Source organism: Lissotriton helveticus, chromosome 1_1, assembly GCF_964261635.1.
Source record: "Lissotriton helveticus chromosome 1_1, aLisHel1.1, whole genome shotgun sequence".
NCBI lineage: Eukaryota > Metazoa > Chordata > Amphibia > Caudata > Salamandridae > Lissotriton > Lissotriton helveticus.
The window spans coordinates 29,059,286-29,076,716 of NC_136057.1; the positions used below are offsets into that span (position 1 = coordinate 29,059,286).

Genomic DNA, 17,431 nt, shown 5'->3' on the forward strand with positions numbered 1-17,431 from the left:
GGATTCAGAAGAGAACACTCCACTCCAAACCCCCCTAGACCCCCAGCCTCCCTCACCAACATCCCCATGGCCCCCCTAAGTAAGAAACCAAAAAAAGAGGCACCCCCTACCAACTGCATGCACATAAACTGCAGATCAGCCACCAAACATGCCACAGAGCTAGCAGAATTCATCCTCACCCATTGCATAGATAGAGCCTTCATCACCGAGACATGGCTAAACAACTGCTCGCCTCCAATCATGGATACTCTCGTACCCCCAGGCTTTGCAATCATCAACAAAGACCGAAAAGAACAAAGAGGCTGGGGTATAACAATTATTCACAACAACAACATGTCAGTGACCGAAATCAACACCTACAACTATACAACTTTGAACGCCTAACCGTCAACATTAACACAAGCGACAACAAGACACTACACTGCCATCTCCTATACCATCCCCAGGCAACACAACCACATTCACTGAACACCTGTCAGACCTGGTTTCTGACTGCTCACTCCGAGACACCAACAACCTAATTCTGGCGAAAACTGGAACAAAAACAACAACTCACTAATCCAAAACCTAAATGAGCTATTACACAGCAACAACCTTAACAAAGGAGCAATCATGGATGCCATCATCAGCCAATGCGACAAAATCACAATCGACCACATCCTACCGGTTGACTGGTCCGACCACTGCTTAATCCTATTCTACATCACGCAATCGATCACATACCAACATCTCAGCCAAGACCCCCCCCAAATGGACGAGAAATCTAACACAGATCAACATGGTCGACCTAGAAGAAAAGATAAGTACGCTCCTGCCCATCTCCAGAGATGGTCTCTCCACAACGGAACTCACCTCTCACTACAACACAACTATGACGTCTATCCTAGACCATCTAGCCCCCATGAAACTAAAAAAAAAAAAAGGGTAATTCCTTCCAGATCCTGGTTCAACACGGACATTAATGCTGAAAGGAGACAACAGAGGTACAGAATGACCATGGAGGAACAACCCCTCTACAAGCCTTCGTGAGCAATTCAAAGCAGCCCGAAGGAAATACAAAACACACATCAACAACCAAAAAAACACCTTTTTCTGCACCTCTCCGGACAACGCGAATAACAGGCCCAAAGAACTCTTTGACATCATCGGGCAACAAAGTTCCATGACCTCTGCAACCCCAATCCAGGCCTCCAAAGACCTGTGTGACAACTTCGCCAACTTCTTCAACGACAAAATCACCAAGATCGAGCTATCACTAGACATCAACCTCAATCCCTCCTGCAAAAACACAACCTCAATAATCGAAACCAGCACATGCAAGCTGCCCACGAAAGCCTGGAAATCCTTCAACCCCATACCTGAAGCTGAGATTCTTAAACTGATCTCCTCCTCCAAGCCGCATCTCACGTTCTCGATCCTGTACACACCCAATTGACCAAAAAGCTGAAACTCCCTTGTCCCACTCTGGTGCGAAATCATAAATAGCTCCTTGAAAACTGGCATCATGCCAGACTGCCTCAAAGTCAGCCAAGTCACGCCACTATTGAAAAAGCCAGGCCTAGACACCAACGATCTGAACAACTTCAGACCTGTTTCCAATCTCCCCTTCCTATACAGCACATGGACAACACTAACCTGCTAGATTCCCACCAATTGGGCTTCAGAAAAGGCTGTAGCAGTTAAATCGCAATCGTGGATGAAATCCACAGGTCTCTAGATACTGACCAATGCTGCCTACTCATCCTCCTGGACCTATCGGCAGCCTTTGACACGGTTGATCACAATCTACTCTTCAAGGCTCTCCAAGATAGAGGAGGTGTGGATGAGGTGGTCCTACAATGGTTCTCCTCATTCTTACACAACCGTTCTCAAAGGATAAAAATCAAAACCTTTATGTCCGACCTACACCCCGTCAGCTGAGGTGTCCCCCAAGGCTCAGTGCTCTCCCCATAACGGTTCAACATGTACATGGAACCCCTCACCACCCTACTCAAAAAAGCCAGATATTTCTGGAAACCTCCTCCATCGATGACATTCAAAGACTCAACAACACTCTTAGAGAAGTCCAACACTGGCTATCAACAAACCACCTTAAACTCAATCAAGACAAAACTGAGATACTCCTCATCTCCAACAAAGAACAAAACCCTCAAATCGTAGAATGCAATCTATGCCCTCAACAGTAATCTCACCCTGGTTAACTCTGTAAAAACACTATGAATCACCCTAGACCCAAAACTGAACATGGCCAAACACATTAAGATCCCCTCGAAAAGTGCTTCCCTCAATCTGAAGCTTCTCAACACAATTAAACCCTTCATCTCGCCCAAGAACCTCAAACAAGCCCCCCAATCACTGGTGCTATCCAGACTCGACTATGGGAACGCAATCCTTACCGGTACAGCTCGATCCCACCAGCCCCCCTCAAATCAACTCTCAATACAGCTGTCAGGATGGTCTCCGGAGTTAAGAAATATGACCACTTATCACCCGCACTCAGAGAACTAAAATGGCTCCCAGTCGAAATGCGTGCCAGCTTTAGAAATGCCTGCCTCACGCACAAAGCCCTGCATACAGGGAAACCGGAATACCTGGCCTCCAAACTCAAGAAAGCTGGTCAGACAAGAAACCTCAGGAGCTCCAACACCCTGCTACTCATCCCTATGAAAACACGCAAAACACGCAAAACGCAAAACACGCAAACAAAAAACGGCTGCACGATCCCTAGCTGGAAACGCGTCCAAAATCTGGAACTCCATCCCAGCTGATATCAGGACTATCCTTTCCTTTGTAAAATTCAAAAGACTCCAAAAAGACCTCTACCTCAACCGTGCCTTCCCAAACCGAGATCCGCCCCGAAACGCACAAGCCTACACTCTGCAGCCCCCTGACAATGTTCCACCACAACCTACCTCCTCCCCGCTCCCCGACCCCTTCCTTGTTCCCTCCTCCCTGAATGAGGTTTTAGCTCAAGACATTTTGCACTCATCGAGGCTATCTCAGGACTTCCCTACCTCAATGTTTCACAGCAGGTCTTCCGAACAGATATGTATACATCTGCCTTTTTGTGTGAATCCTGCTTTAAATCTGTTGTAAAGTGCTCCGATACCCTCGGGTCTGGCTAGCGCTATATAAAACTTCTTAATAAATAAATAAATAATTGCATTCAGTGCAGTCACTGTGGCTGCTAGCCAATGGACAGTGGCATATGGGGGCAGTCGGACCCCTAGAAACCCTTGCAGAGGCCCCTAAGTCATCTTCTCCCACCTTGTCGTGTCGTAGCACAACAGCTGACGGCGAAGGGGTTAACTGGAGCCGGACAGGGGTTTATGGGCGCTGTGAAGAAGCCATAGATGACGAGGCCTGGACTTTGGACGGGAGGGGCAGACACAGTAAACATCCTGCAGCCCAGTAAAACTCAATAAAGACACCATTACTGATAAGAGCTTGCTTGGGACAGGATGCACAGTGGGGGAGGGGCAGAGGGGGAGATTGTGGGGCACAGGGCTGGAGAGTGAGAGCTGTCAGAGGAAGGGAGCAATGGAAGGAAGAAAGAGGAAAGAGTAAAAGCTCAGCGGGGACAAGGAAAGAGAAGAAACAAGCACTGGCAATGCTAATATGTCTGGCTTTAAATGGGAGTGCTTCCTCAGTCAATGATCGATTTAGGCATTCAACAGCTCATCATACATGCTCTCTGTCACTCATCTTAGCACTCATTCATCCATTTATCCATCCACTGACTCATTCTTGCATTCATCCACTTATGCAACCTTAACATACTCACGCACAAACTCAAAAACATATGCAGAATAAATTAAAAGTAGAAAAGAAAACAAGCTACTGCGTAAACAGCCAAGAAAATACTTGCAATAATAATTACAATTAAACATTGTGTAGCCATCTTCCAATGGTAGTTTACATGGAGTTTCGTTGCTTTAACGTTCCAGCATGGCTACCATATTTTGAACCAATGTGTTGGCCATCTTGGAATGGTAAAACAGTGTAACTATGAACAATACCAATCCATGATGGTAGCCTGTTCTGGAAGCTGTGTCCTCGTGGGATGTGGCGCTCCTTTGTGTTTTTTGCCCTGAACTGCGCCCTCAGGGCAGCAGTGGGTGTGGCGGACACTGGAAGCTCAAATTTACTAATCTAACTCCAGTACTAGAATAGTTGGGGAAACAGTAACTTTCCCCAAATGTTCCTGGGGGCTTATTTCCTATTCTAACTCCAATCCTGGAATATTTGGGGAACGTTATGAGTTCCCCAAGTATTTTAAGGAAGAGTTGAAAAGTAGTAATTTTGAATTGCAGCAAGCAGTCTGTTAGCACTATGTGGAGAGCTGGAGAGGGCTCTAAAAATAATAACAAAAAGATGAGAAGGAAAGAAATGAGAGAAAAATATATGAAAACTGAAGGACTGGCCAGTGGCACTGGAGCGCACTCATTTTCAGGTGACTGTGCATGTGGTAAAAAAAAGTCTGTCACTCATGGAGCAATAAAGCCAGTTTATGAACATATTGCCCCCTGCTGGATGTTTTCATGAGCGCAAGTGGAGGGGTTCAGCCATTGGCTCTATTGCCATGTGAGTGACAACATTGTTCTGATCTGGTTTATTTCAGCTTCCTCTTTTTATTTCTAATATATATATATTTGTTTTATTGCAAGTTCCTGGCAGATAAATAAGCCTGTCAGATCTTCCAACCAGGTTCTAAAAATAATTTTTACAATGCAAACCCTCTTCCCCTAATGGTTTATCAGAGGGGGTAATCAATGCCAACATCTATGGGATTTCAGTTCCAAAATGCATTTCTGAAGGCTTAACACAGTAGAAAAGCAATACACCTTAAAAGCCTAAAAACCATGGAAAACTCATTATGATGAACTAGAAAAAACTGAATGTAAGAGATGCCTGACACATTATAAATTCTCGCCTCAGAAAGCTATTTTGTCAAAATAAATTGTATGCCACCATTACCCAGCTCACCGCTTCCAGCCCTGCTATTTCCATGGATCCATCCCAATCCTTTTGCAACTTGCTAGCAGACATTTTTTGTGGAAAGGTGGAAAGTGTCTCTGACCTCCTTGCTTCTACAATCCCTGTAGTAACACTTTAGCAATTTTCCAGTTCAGCACCCGGGTCCCAATCTATTCCTAATTGATTCATGCCTCCCGCTAAGGAAGAGGTTGTATGAATGCCACAGCTTGCCAGCTCAGGCTCACCACTAGACCCATGCCCTCCTAAAATGGTCAGCCAAGTTGCACCATCATTAGGTCCCCATCGGACAGACATCTACCAGCAGATATGCATATCAGGTGTCTTTCCTTCCCAGTGGAAGGACGTTTCCATCCTCCCACTACTCAAAAAACCCTCACTAAATCCAATGTAACCTGATAATTATCGACCCATAGCCCGGGTACCACTTGCGGCTAAGGCCATTGACAAAATCCTGAATGCAAAACTAATGGAAAATATTTTAAACAACAACCTCCTGGACAACACCCAATTTGGATTTTGGTCAGTTCATAGTACCGACACCGCTCTTATCAAAGCCACCGAGGTGATCAGAGCATCGCTCGATCAAGTTAACGGGACAGCCCTGATTTTATTAGATCTCTCAGCGGACTTTGATATGGTTCACCATGGACTCCTACTCGATTGCTTGATTTCAGCGGCGGCATCCGGAACAGCCTTGAAGATGTTCAAATCATTCCTGACTGATAGAACGCAATTAGTGCGTCTTGGAAATTTTACAACACCCTCCTTTTCCTTTCGATGCGGGGTTCCACGGGGATCATCGATGAGCCCTACGCTATTCAATCTTTACGTTACGGTAGAGTCGAAAGAATGGATCAGATCTGCTAGTGACTAACATCCTATGCAGACAACACACAAATTGTTGTCTCGCTTTCACAGGAAATATAAGACGTCGCCTCCAATTTTTGCGATTGCATGAGAGGAATCAGCAGTTGGATGTCATCTAACCGTCTCACACTAAATTCCCCCAAAACAGAGGTGCTACTCTCCGGAAGTCAACCATCCCCTTGGTCCCATACTTGGTGGCCACCAAAATGAGGCTCCCTGCCTCTCCTGGTTAAATCAGTTGAAAACCTTGGAGTTAAAAATAACACAGATCTATCTTTAGTGGCGTAGCTAGCCCATGTGCCGCCCGTGGTGGTCACTGCTTTTGCCACCTGGCGGCCACATGAGTCAGAAAAAGGGGGACAGCCCCCCCTTGCTATGCCACTGTCTCTCTTACACAACTCAGGCCAACTCTGTTTCATCTGCTGCCTTGTTCACCTTAAAGCTAATCAAGAAGATCCTGCCCTATATTCCTGTTGCCCTACAAAAATCAGTAATAACATCTCTGGTGCTGTAGAAACTCGACTACTGTTATAGCCTTTTATTTAAACTCACAGAAATACGTGCTAAAAAACTTCAGACAGTACAAAATGCCGCAGCAAGAGCTCTCTCCAAGCTTCTCGAATATCACTCGACTTCCACAGCTATCCAACAGCTTCACTGGCTCCCAGTCAGGGCCAGAATCATTTTTAAATCACTATGTATAGTCTGTAAAGTCATCCATAGCCAAGGCCCAGCCTTCCTGAGATTGGCCTTCTCCATCTACTTTTCATCAAGACCTCTAAGATCAGCCTCGTCTAGACTTGCGCCAGTTCCTCGTTTTAGGCGAGTTAAATGGGGCGGCCGCGGATTTGTATTGAACGCATCCAAGGCCTGGAACTCTCTCCCCCTTGTTATCAAATCTCAAGCTAAGCTGTTAGCCTTCAGGAAGGCTCTCGAGACATGGCTTTTTACTTCACATTAATTTCTAGCCGCCACGGCTTGCTCAGGTTGCTCCCTCAACTAGCGTCAAGACGCCTTATTGATATTCAAGTGCTTTATAAAAAAAACTTAACATAGCATTAAAAAGTATTTAGTGCACTACTGCTATGCCTGACCAATGGCCAAATGTGGGGGTTGGCAGCACCCAGTGTGGTGGTATCAGAGCCTGGAAACAGTCACGGCCCAGCGGCAAACATGCATCTGGGCACATCCTTCGGCCATGCACACCTGAGAGTACTTGCCTTCAGAGGGTTGGGTACAGGACCTAGCCAGAGGCCATGTGTGGCAGGGGTTGGCAGCTTGCAGAGGGCAAGGTACCCAAAAGAACTAGAGATACAATGTCTGCGAGTGAAGCGGCAGATCCCGCTTCCTCAAAAGACAATCCAATTACTGTCATCCTCCAATCCAAAATTCAGGTGATCACCGGACTGGGTAGAGACCAGGCCCTTCCGAAATCCCCTAGACCCCGGCCATCCGCACAATCATCCCCATGGCCCTCCGAACGAAGAAACCCAAAACAGATATGACCCCCAGCAACTGCATGCTCAAACTGCAGCTCAGCCACCAAGCATGCCACTGAGCTAGCAGAATCCATCCAAACCCACGACATAGACATAGCATTCATCACCGAGACACGGCTAAATGATTCCTCCTTACCACTCATGGATACTCTTGTCCCCCCTGGTTTTGCAATCACCAACAACGATAGAAAAGACCAAAGAGGTGGAGGCATAGCAATCATCCACAAAAACAACATTTCCGTGACGGAAATAGACTCCTTCAACTACAACACCTTTGAATGCCTAACCGCCAATATTAACAGTAGCAATAACAAAACACTAATCTGCCACCTTATTTACCACCCCCCAGGCAACACCTCCGCATTCACTTAACACCCGTCCAACCTGATTGCCCACTGCTTTCTCCGAGATGCAAACAACCTTATTCTGGGCGACCTCAACCTCCACTGGAATGAAGTAAACAACCTGCCAATCCAGAACCTGAATGAGCTGCTACACAGCAACAACCTTACCCAACACTGCTCAGAGTAAACCCACAACAAAGAAACAATCCTAGACGCCATCATTGCCCAGCACGACAGTGTCACGATAGACCGCACCCTGCCCGCGGATTGGTCCGACCACCAGTTAATCCTATTCCACTTCACTCAACCAATCACATTCCAACCCCCCACCCAAGACCCTCCCAAATGGACTAGAAACCTTACTCAGATCAACATGACTGACCTAGAAGAAAAGGGTAAACTCCCTCCTCACTGTCTCCACGGATGATCTATCCACAACAGAACTCACCGCCCACTACAACACAACCATGACATCCATTCTAGACCAAGTAGCCCCCCTGAAACTAAAAAAAACAACAGGATCATCCCATCCAGGTCTTGGTTCAACACGGACATTAACAACGAAAGGAGACAACTAAGAGCTACAGAACGACTATGGAGGAGCAACCCCTCCACAAGCCTACACGAACAACTCAAAGCAGCCCGAAGGAAATACAAAAAACACATCAGCAGCGAAAAATCCACTTTCTTCTGCGCCGCCGTGGACAACGCAAAAAACAGGCCCAAAGAACTGTTCAAAATCATCAGGCAACAAACCTCCAAGCCCCCTGAATGCTCAATGCAGGCCTCCAAGAACCTGTGCGAAAACTTTGCCAACTTCTTCGAAGAAAAATCACCGAGATTGAGCTCTCACATGACATCAACATCAACCCTGCCTGCAAAAGCTTGCCCCCAGTGACCGAAGACAGTTCGCGCAAGCACCCCATGAAAACATGGAGGTCCTTCAACCCCATCCCCGAGGCCGAGATCCTCAAACTGATCTCCACCTCCAAACCTGCCTCTCACATCCTTGACCCGATACCCACCCAATTGACCAACAAACTGAAACTCTCCATGGCCCCGTTCTGGTGCAAGGTCATAAACAGCTCCCTCAGAACCGGCATCATATCTGAATGCCTCAAAGTTGGCCAAGTCACACAACTTCTAAAAAACCAGGCCTTGACTCCAAGGACCTGAATAACTTCAGACCCGTCTCCAATCTGCCCCTCCGATCCAAAATCCTCGAAGAATGCGTCCTCCTACAACTGACTCAGCACATGGATAGCATCAACCTTCTTGATCCCCACCAATCAGGTTTCAGAAAAGGCTATAGCACCGATCTCACGATCCTTAACATCACAGACGACATCCACAAATCCCTCGATACCGACCAATGTTGCCTCCTCTTTCTCCTGGACCTATTGGCAGCCTTTGACACAGTCGATCACCAACTACTCATCAAGGCTTTACAAGAAAGGGTATGTGCTGATGAGGTGGTCCTACACTGGTTCTCCTCCTTCTTACACAGCCGCTCACAAAGGATAAAAATCAAAAACTTTACTTCCGACTTACACCCCGTCAGCAGGGGCGTCCCCCAAGGTTCAGTGCTCTCACCACAACTGTTCAACATATACATGGAACCCCTCACCACCATACTTAAAAATGCCAACATCCCCTTCCACCTATATGTAGATGACACCCAGATCTATCTAGAAATCTCCTCCTTAGATGACATTCACAGACTAAATGACACTCTAAAAGAAATCCAACATTGGCTGTCTCTAAAACACTTAAAACTCAACCAAGACAAAGCAGAGATCCTCCTCATCTCCAACAAAGAAGAGAACCCTCAAATTTCAGAATGGCTAAAAGCAATGGATGCTCTCAACAGCAATCTCACTCTGGCCAACTCCGTAAAATCATAAGGAATCACTCTAGACCCAATTTCCAATGTATTTATTTATTTTGTTTTGGAACTCCTAATAAGGGCCACAAAAACACACCAACAGTTAAAAGGACAAACTTTACATACAATAAAAAATTCTTCCTTAAACATTGCTATAAAAATTATATCAAACATACTGAGAGAAGTGCAGATAATGCTATAAATACATAAGACAATCAAATAACCGACCAATAAAAAATGTGTATATCAAACATACTATAAAATGTGCAAATAATGCTATGAATATATGAAACAATCAAATAACCTAGACCCAAAACTCGACATGGCCAAACACATTAAGAACTCCGCAAAGAGTGCCTTCCTCAATCTGAAGCTACTCAACAAAATAAAACCCTTAATCCCAACCAAAGACCTCAAACAAGCCACCCAATCACTGGTGCTATCCAGACCGGACTACGGGAATGCAACACTCACTGGTACAACAAAATCTCACCTAGCTCCCCTCAAAACAACTCTCAACGCAGCAGCCAGAATGGTCACTGGAATTAGGAAATACAATCACATTTCACCAGCACTAAAATGGCTCCCATTAGAGATGCGTCCTAGCTTCGGGACCGTAGCAAAACGGTTGTTTGCTTTTCCCGATCGTGATTTTTCCGTGTGATACCTATTGGATAGGTGAGTCGCTATCGAGCTTGTCACCTAACCCTCCTTTCCAACGGGGTATGGGATCAGTCACTAATCCGAACCCCTCTCCCTTAGGTAACGTCACTTTTGTGACCATCGAGTCCCAGACGTACTCCGATCAACACGAGCGTTCTGTGCCTCCCCTTGGTTTCCAATCGCGACCCTGGTGTGGTTTGGATGGTGAGCTTATACTCAGTGGTTTTTGAAACTTTCTGAACCCCCGTGCATCTTTGGTTAAGAAATTGGTGATTGTTAAGTCCCAAGCACTAATACTAGCTCGTTCCCCTTTTTTCAGACATCGATCTCCTATAACACCCTGTTTCTGACGCACGATCATTGAGGTAAAATATGCATACTTGTATATAATTGTATATAATCTGTGGAATCTTCCTAATTGTATGCTATTTCCTGTAATCCTAATTTTTTCATACGTCCGGCGATCTCTTAGAGGTCCGTTCATTCAGAGTACGCTGTCTGTAACTCTCATCAATGTGAATTACAGTTATTCCTTTTTACAACAACGTGGCTTGGGTAGATCCCGCTAACCTCCGGGTGTGTTGGCCCGAGTATGGTATAATGAACCCTGAGTGTTTTGCCTCGTGTATGTTTTGGATGTATGACATTACAACGCATGCTTTTACCACGCATGCTTTTACATCGCAGTTTTTACAACGCATACCATTACAACGCATAGCGCTTTGGGGTGCTGGATAGTGAATAGTTTAATTTACTATTCCAACTCCAGTCCCCGTGGATAGTAGGGAAGGTGTTGGATAGTAAATTAAATCTATTCCCTATCCTAGAGCGCCCCCAGCGCAATGCGTTATAATGGTTTGCGTTGTAAAAGTTGCGATGTAAAAGCACTTCGTGGTAAAAGTTGCGTTGTAAAGGATGTTTCCCGTATGTTTTTAATGTGATGCCCAAGCAGGCCCCTGCTGCTATGGTCTTGTAGGGATCTTTCATTGACCCCTAACCCTGAATAGTGTTTTCATTCCCTTTTACCCTAGGAGGTCTGCCCACTGCCCTCAATGTCCTGAAGAAGACCCGTGCTGTAAGGCCAAGCTTCCCTACATGATATTGGGTCGAAACGTAGACTCCTTCTGTGTCGCCTATCAACTCCCATCACCAGCAAGAACTGTACAGCTATATGGGTTGCTTGATGTATAAAATGTGTATTGACATTTGCTATTTTCTCATGTGGCCCTGATTTCATGGGACCATTGTAAGACTGTATAGAGAAATTTTGATTTTTGCATTTTCTCTGCTTGACCAATAAGAACTGTGTTACTGTTCACCTTTCGTTCACTGAAATCCCTCACTGCACTACCCTTCCCTCACTTCTCCATTATATGTGGGCTTAAATAACTTGAAAAGCTTACGAGTACTGTTGTATGTTAGATAATCTTTGACTAAAGTTTGTGTGAGTACCTTGTGAATAAATACATGGTACTTTGAATTACTTTGATTCCATGTTTCAATATTTTCTACTTATCTATATCTGTCCTTCCAAGTCCGGGACCCCCTGTCCATAACACTAGCTTCAGAACGGCCTGCCTCACGCACAAAGGCCTGCACACAGGAAAACCTGACTACCTGGCCGCCAAACTCAAGAGGGCTGGTCAGACAAGGAACCTCAGGAGCTCCAATACCCTACTACTCACGACTATGAAAACACACAAACAAAAAACCGCTGCACGGTCCTTCGCCGGAAACACGCCCAAAATCTGGAACTTCATCCCAGCAGATATCAGGACTATCCCGTCCTTCACGAAATTCCAAAAACACCTAAAAGACCTCTTCCTCACCCGCTCCCTCACGGACGGATAGCCGCTGCCTAAACGCAAATCCCGGCTCGCCGTAGCTCCGAGACATTGTATCACTAAGACCTACCTCCTCCTTGCTCTTTGACCACTACCTGTCCCCCCCCCCCACGCCCTCCGAAAAGAGGTTCAACCCAAGACATCGTGCACTCAATGAGGTTATCGCAGGACTCTCGTATAACCTCAATGCTGCACAGGACACGTGGACTTCCGAACCAATATGTATACTACTGCTCGATTGCATGACTCCTGCACTAAAACTGTTGTAAAGCGCTCCGATACCCCCGGGTTCAGCCGGCGCTATATAAAACTCCTCAATAAAATAATAATATAACTAATAAAGGTACAGTTCAGCACATTATTCAGTGGGGCCCAACTTCTTGGCAGGGTGGACGGCGTTCACCCTGTGAAAATAGTGGGTGGACGCTTTGAGGCATTCAGGAGGAAGAGAAGATAGAAGGGTAGGAAAATGAAAGCTGGAAGGAAGAAGGAAAGAGAGAAGGTGGCATTGAGTGAGTGAAGCTGGGCAGGAAGGTGGAGGTAGGGGCAGGGATGGGTAGGGGAAGGGGCGAAAGGAGGAAGGGAAGAAGAGAGGGAAGAAAGAGGGAGTGAAGGAGGAACATATGATGGAGAGCTGAAGAAGGGAGGGGAGGAGAGAAGGAAGGATGTAGAGACGGCAGAAGGAAGACAGGAAAGGAGGAGGGGAGAAGGGAGGGTGAAGTGGAAGAGGCACGAAGGAGGAAGGAAGAGAGGAAGGAGGGATAGAAGGAATGAAGAAAGGGGAGGAAGTAATGAAGGGAAGAAGGGAGGGAGCAAGGAAGATGAAAGGAAGGAACTAATGAAAGGGAGAGCGATATGGAGAATGGAACACGATGACGCTCTAGAACTAATGAAAGCACTCGAGAAAGAATACAAAGAAAAGAAGAAAATGTGAATGAAGGACAAAAACACCTTTATAGCGTCACAATGTGAGACAAAAGAAACGACAGAAAGACTTGAAAGAACCTAGTGCACGAGCAGGAGCCCGGCGGGCGAGAAGAGGCCGAGGGCAGAGATCTCGAACCATCCATCGAGCCAAAGTGAGAAGAAACCGAGGAAACTGTTCACGAGCGCGCATCACACAGGATGAGAGGCGCTATTACCACATAGAATGACAGGCGCTATTACCACATAGAATGAGAGGCGCTATTACCACATAGAATGAGAGGCGCTATTACCACATAGAATGAGAGGCGCTATTACCACATAGAATGACAGGCGCTATTACCACATAGAATGAGAGGCGCTATTACCACAAAGAATGACAGGCACTGTTACCACATAGAATGACAGGCACTATTACCACAAAGAATGAGAGGCGCTATTACCACATAGAATGAGAGGCGCTATTACCACAAAGAATGACAGGCACTGTTACCACATAGAATGACAGGCGCTATTACCACATAGAATGACAGGCACTATTACCACATAGAATGACAGGGTTATTACCACATAGAATGACAGGGTTATAGAATGACAGGCACTATTACCACATAGAATGACAGGGTTATTACCACATAGAATGACAGGGTTATTACCACATAGAATGACAGGCACTATTACCACATAGAATGATAGGGTTATTACCACATAGAATGACAGGCGCTATTACCACATAGAATGACAGGGTTATTACCACATAGAATGACAGGCACTATTACCACATAGAATGACAGGCGCTATTACCACATAGAATGACAGGCACTATTACCACATAGAATGACATGCGTTATTACCACATAGAATGACAGGCGCTATTACCACATAGAATGACAGGCGCTATTACCACATAGAATGACAGGCGCTATTACAACATAGAATGACAGGCGCTATTACCACATAGAATGACAGGCGCTATTACCACATAGAATGACAGGGTTATTACCACATAGAATGACAGGGTTATTACCACATATAATGACAGGGTTATTGCCACATAGAATGACAGGGTTAATACCACATAGAATGACAGGCACTATTACCACATAGAATGACAGGGTTATTACCACATAGAATAATCAATCAATCAATCAATCAATCATAACATTTATATAGCGCACTACTCACCCGGAGGGTCTCAAGGCGCTAACAGGGTTATTACCACATAGAGTGACAGGCACTATACCACATAGAATGACAGGCACTATACCACATAGAATCAGAGGCACTATTACCACATAGAATGACAGGCACTATTACCACATAGAATGACAGGGTTATTACCACATAGAATGACAGGCGCTATTACCATATAGAATGACAGGCACTGTTACCACATAGAATGAGAGGCACTATTACCACATAGAATGGCAGGGTTATTACCACATAGAATGACAGGCACTATTACCACATAGAATGACAGGGTTATTACCACATAGAATGACAGGCACTATTACCACATAGAATGAGAGGCACTATTACCACATAGAATGGCAGGGTTATTACCACATAGAATGACAGGCACTATTACCACATAGAATGACAGGGTTATTACCACATAGAATGACAGGCGCTATTACCACATAGAATGACAGGGTTATTACCACATAGAATAATCAATCAATCATAACATTTATATAGCGCACTACTCACCCGGAGGGTCTCAAGGCGCTAACAGGGTTATTACCACATAGAATGACAGACACTATACCACATAGAATGACAGGCACTATACCACATAGAATCAGAGGCACTATTACCACATAGAATGACAGGCACTATTACCACATAGAATGACAGGGGTATTACCACATAGAATGACAGGCGCTATTACCATATAGAATGACAGGCACTATTACCACATAGAATGAGAGGCACTATTACCACATAGAATGGCAGGGTTATTACCACATAGAATGACAGGCACTATTACCACATAGAATGACAGGGTTATTACCACATAGAATGACAGGCGCTATTACCACATAGAATGAGAGTGTACTATAATACATAGAATGGCAGGCACTATACCACACAGAACGACAGGGCTATTGCCACACAGAATGAGAGGCGCTATTACCACACGGCGCAGTGTCACTCATTTTATCAACATACAAGGGTTGACATTCTGATTCGCCGTCCAGACAGGGGCGGCAGTCTGTGATTGAGCAGTGGCAGACAGACCTGTCATTGTGCAGCGGGCGCTGAACCCACTGAGCTGTATTATCAGCAGCGTGCCCTCCCTGCGCCTGTGAGGCGGGGGGCTGGAGTGCTGGCCGGCACCTACCTCCCCAGGAGCGGATGAATCCATGCCCGCGGCCCAGGCACAAAGTGAGTCGATATCCTTCCCTGGCACTGCCACCCTGAGGTCTGCTGGATGAGAAGGAGAGACGGGGAGAGACTCCCCGGGCCCGGGAGGAGCCTCGGGGCCCCGCCCTTTGAAACAACACCTCCCTCGGGTCCAGGAAAGCACCGGCGGCCCTGAGCGATGCCCGGGGAGAGCTGCCCGACGAGGGAGGGCTGGCACTGCCAGGGGCGAGAGCGCCGGGGGCCAAGGGTTCAATCTCAGCACTCACCTCCATGGAGGCCACGCCCTCCTACAGGTAAAAGGCAAAACACAGGTGCTGGTGCTTTCCAGTGCATCACAGGAGCGGCTCAACCTGCTTTCTGAGGGGAGAGGGAGGTGAGGGGTGGGTGGGGGATAGGTGCAAGGGAGGCTCCAACAACTAACACATCTTTTAGGCCTGGTGGCTTAGTGACTAATGCATCCAGTGTAGGGGCCTGTGTTCGACCTCGTGGTCACAGGTTCAAATACCAGCGGATCCACTCAGCCTTTCATCCTTCTGAGGTCGAGCAAACGAGTACCATGGAGCTGGATAACGATAAACATCTGTTATTCAGCGCCAAGAAACCCCGAACGTGCGCTTTACACATGCTTATGTTATATTAGGTGGAGCTCAGTGTGTCACCCTGATGCCACGTGGGCACAAAATGGGCACCCATGAGACGGGTATTACAGAAGGGGCGGTGCAAGCGTCTGCAAACCATGTATATGAGTCCACCTATGAGGCAGAGAGTGCCAGGTTCAGAGCGGCCTTTTATTCAATCGGGCATTTCCATGGGCGGAAGCGGGGTTTGAGAACCCGCACCCCCGAATATTAGACCCAGTATCTCATCTCTTATTACCCACAGAAACTCGAGGCCCAAAAACCCATCACTGACGGCCGTTGGGAACATTAAAGTCTATTTGAGCCAGAGGGCATCACAATCTCTGGAGGCCTTTAACCCACCCCAACCCTTCCTTCCAGTCGGGCTCAGTCCCCATTAACTGAATCCTGCACCCTCGTCAAATAGAGACTGATTTTGTTGCCTTGCTGTTTTTGTATGTTTGCTTATAACCATCGTGATGCATAATCTGTAAAGCGCTCTGATACCCTCGGTGCTCATGTTCGCGCTACATAAAACTTTCAAAATAAGTCCGCTAAATGCCCAAATCTGCAGTTGGCACTTCACCTCACTCAAGAAAACTACAGCTGATGAACTGAGTACAGCCCTTGCCACCTCTCTCCCAGTCAGTGGCGTAACGCAAAATGATGGGGCCCCCTGCAGAATGGGCTAATTAGGGCCCCCTGACCTGTTGCCCCCCTACAGTGCAGGGGCCTGCTTGGTAAAGCAGAGGGCTTACAGAGCGTTTAACTGTTTCTTATTTCATGCCATTGTATGCCCTGAATTTAGCAACAACAAGGGACCCCAATTCAGTCAGCAGGGACCTCGGGGAACATACTTTGTACATGCAACACTGGTCCCATGCATACAAACAATTTAAGAGAAATAAAATATAGACAGAATCAATCTATATTTGGAATGACATGCCCAGCCGGACAGTGTAGAGTTTAATCAATTTGTACTTTGTTATATCATAGAAAGTACCTTCCACAATTCAGCCAGTGTGGAGCACAAGCCTGTGCCCAGCACTTACAGAACAGGTACAGCGGGTGAATGAAGGGAGCAAAGAAGGGCTTTTTAAGGCAAAACACGTTTTTCTGTCATAAAATGCAATGACACAGAATACTTTAACAAAGCACCATTCAAAACACATAGTAATCACGTTTTTTTGCATTTAGTGCTCAAAAGGTCGACGGCGTTTCGGACCCCCTAGTAAATCACGGGGACCATCATCAGGACATTACATTGAAAGCCTTAACAATAATATAGCCTCTAAATGCCGTGACTCCTGGATAGGAACGGCAGTGGATATAAGGGTTGCGTGAGCCCGCAATCGAACTCACGGTACCGCGGTACACGCTGGTATCCGTCGGGGGCAGGGGAACCGGGTCAGTCGATGTGTAG

At 46.3% G+C, this 17,431-nt stretch overlaps 1 protein-coding gene across 1 annotated transcript in view; it reads right to left on the reverse strand.

Annotated features, from left to right (window-relative positions):
* The window catches only part of LOC144818370 (transmembrane protein 176A-like), a 91,023-nt gene extending 75,345 nt beyond the window's left edge, over nucleotides 1–15,678 (reverse strand). The window contains exon 1 of the mRNA XM_078675769.1: nucleotides 15,369–15,678. Within this exon, the coding sequence (XP_078531895.1) occupies nucleotides 15,369–15,392 (24 nt within the window). The 5' untranslated portion in view covers nucleotides 15,393–15,678. The remainder of the gene's footprint in view (nucleotides 1–15,368) is intronic.
* Between the last annotated feature and the right edge of the window lie 1,753 nt (nucleotides 15,679–17,431).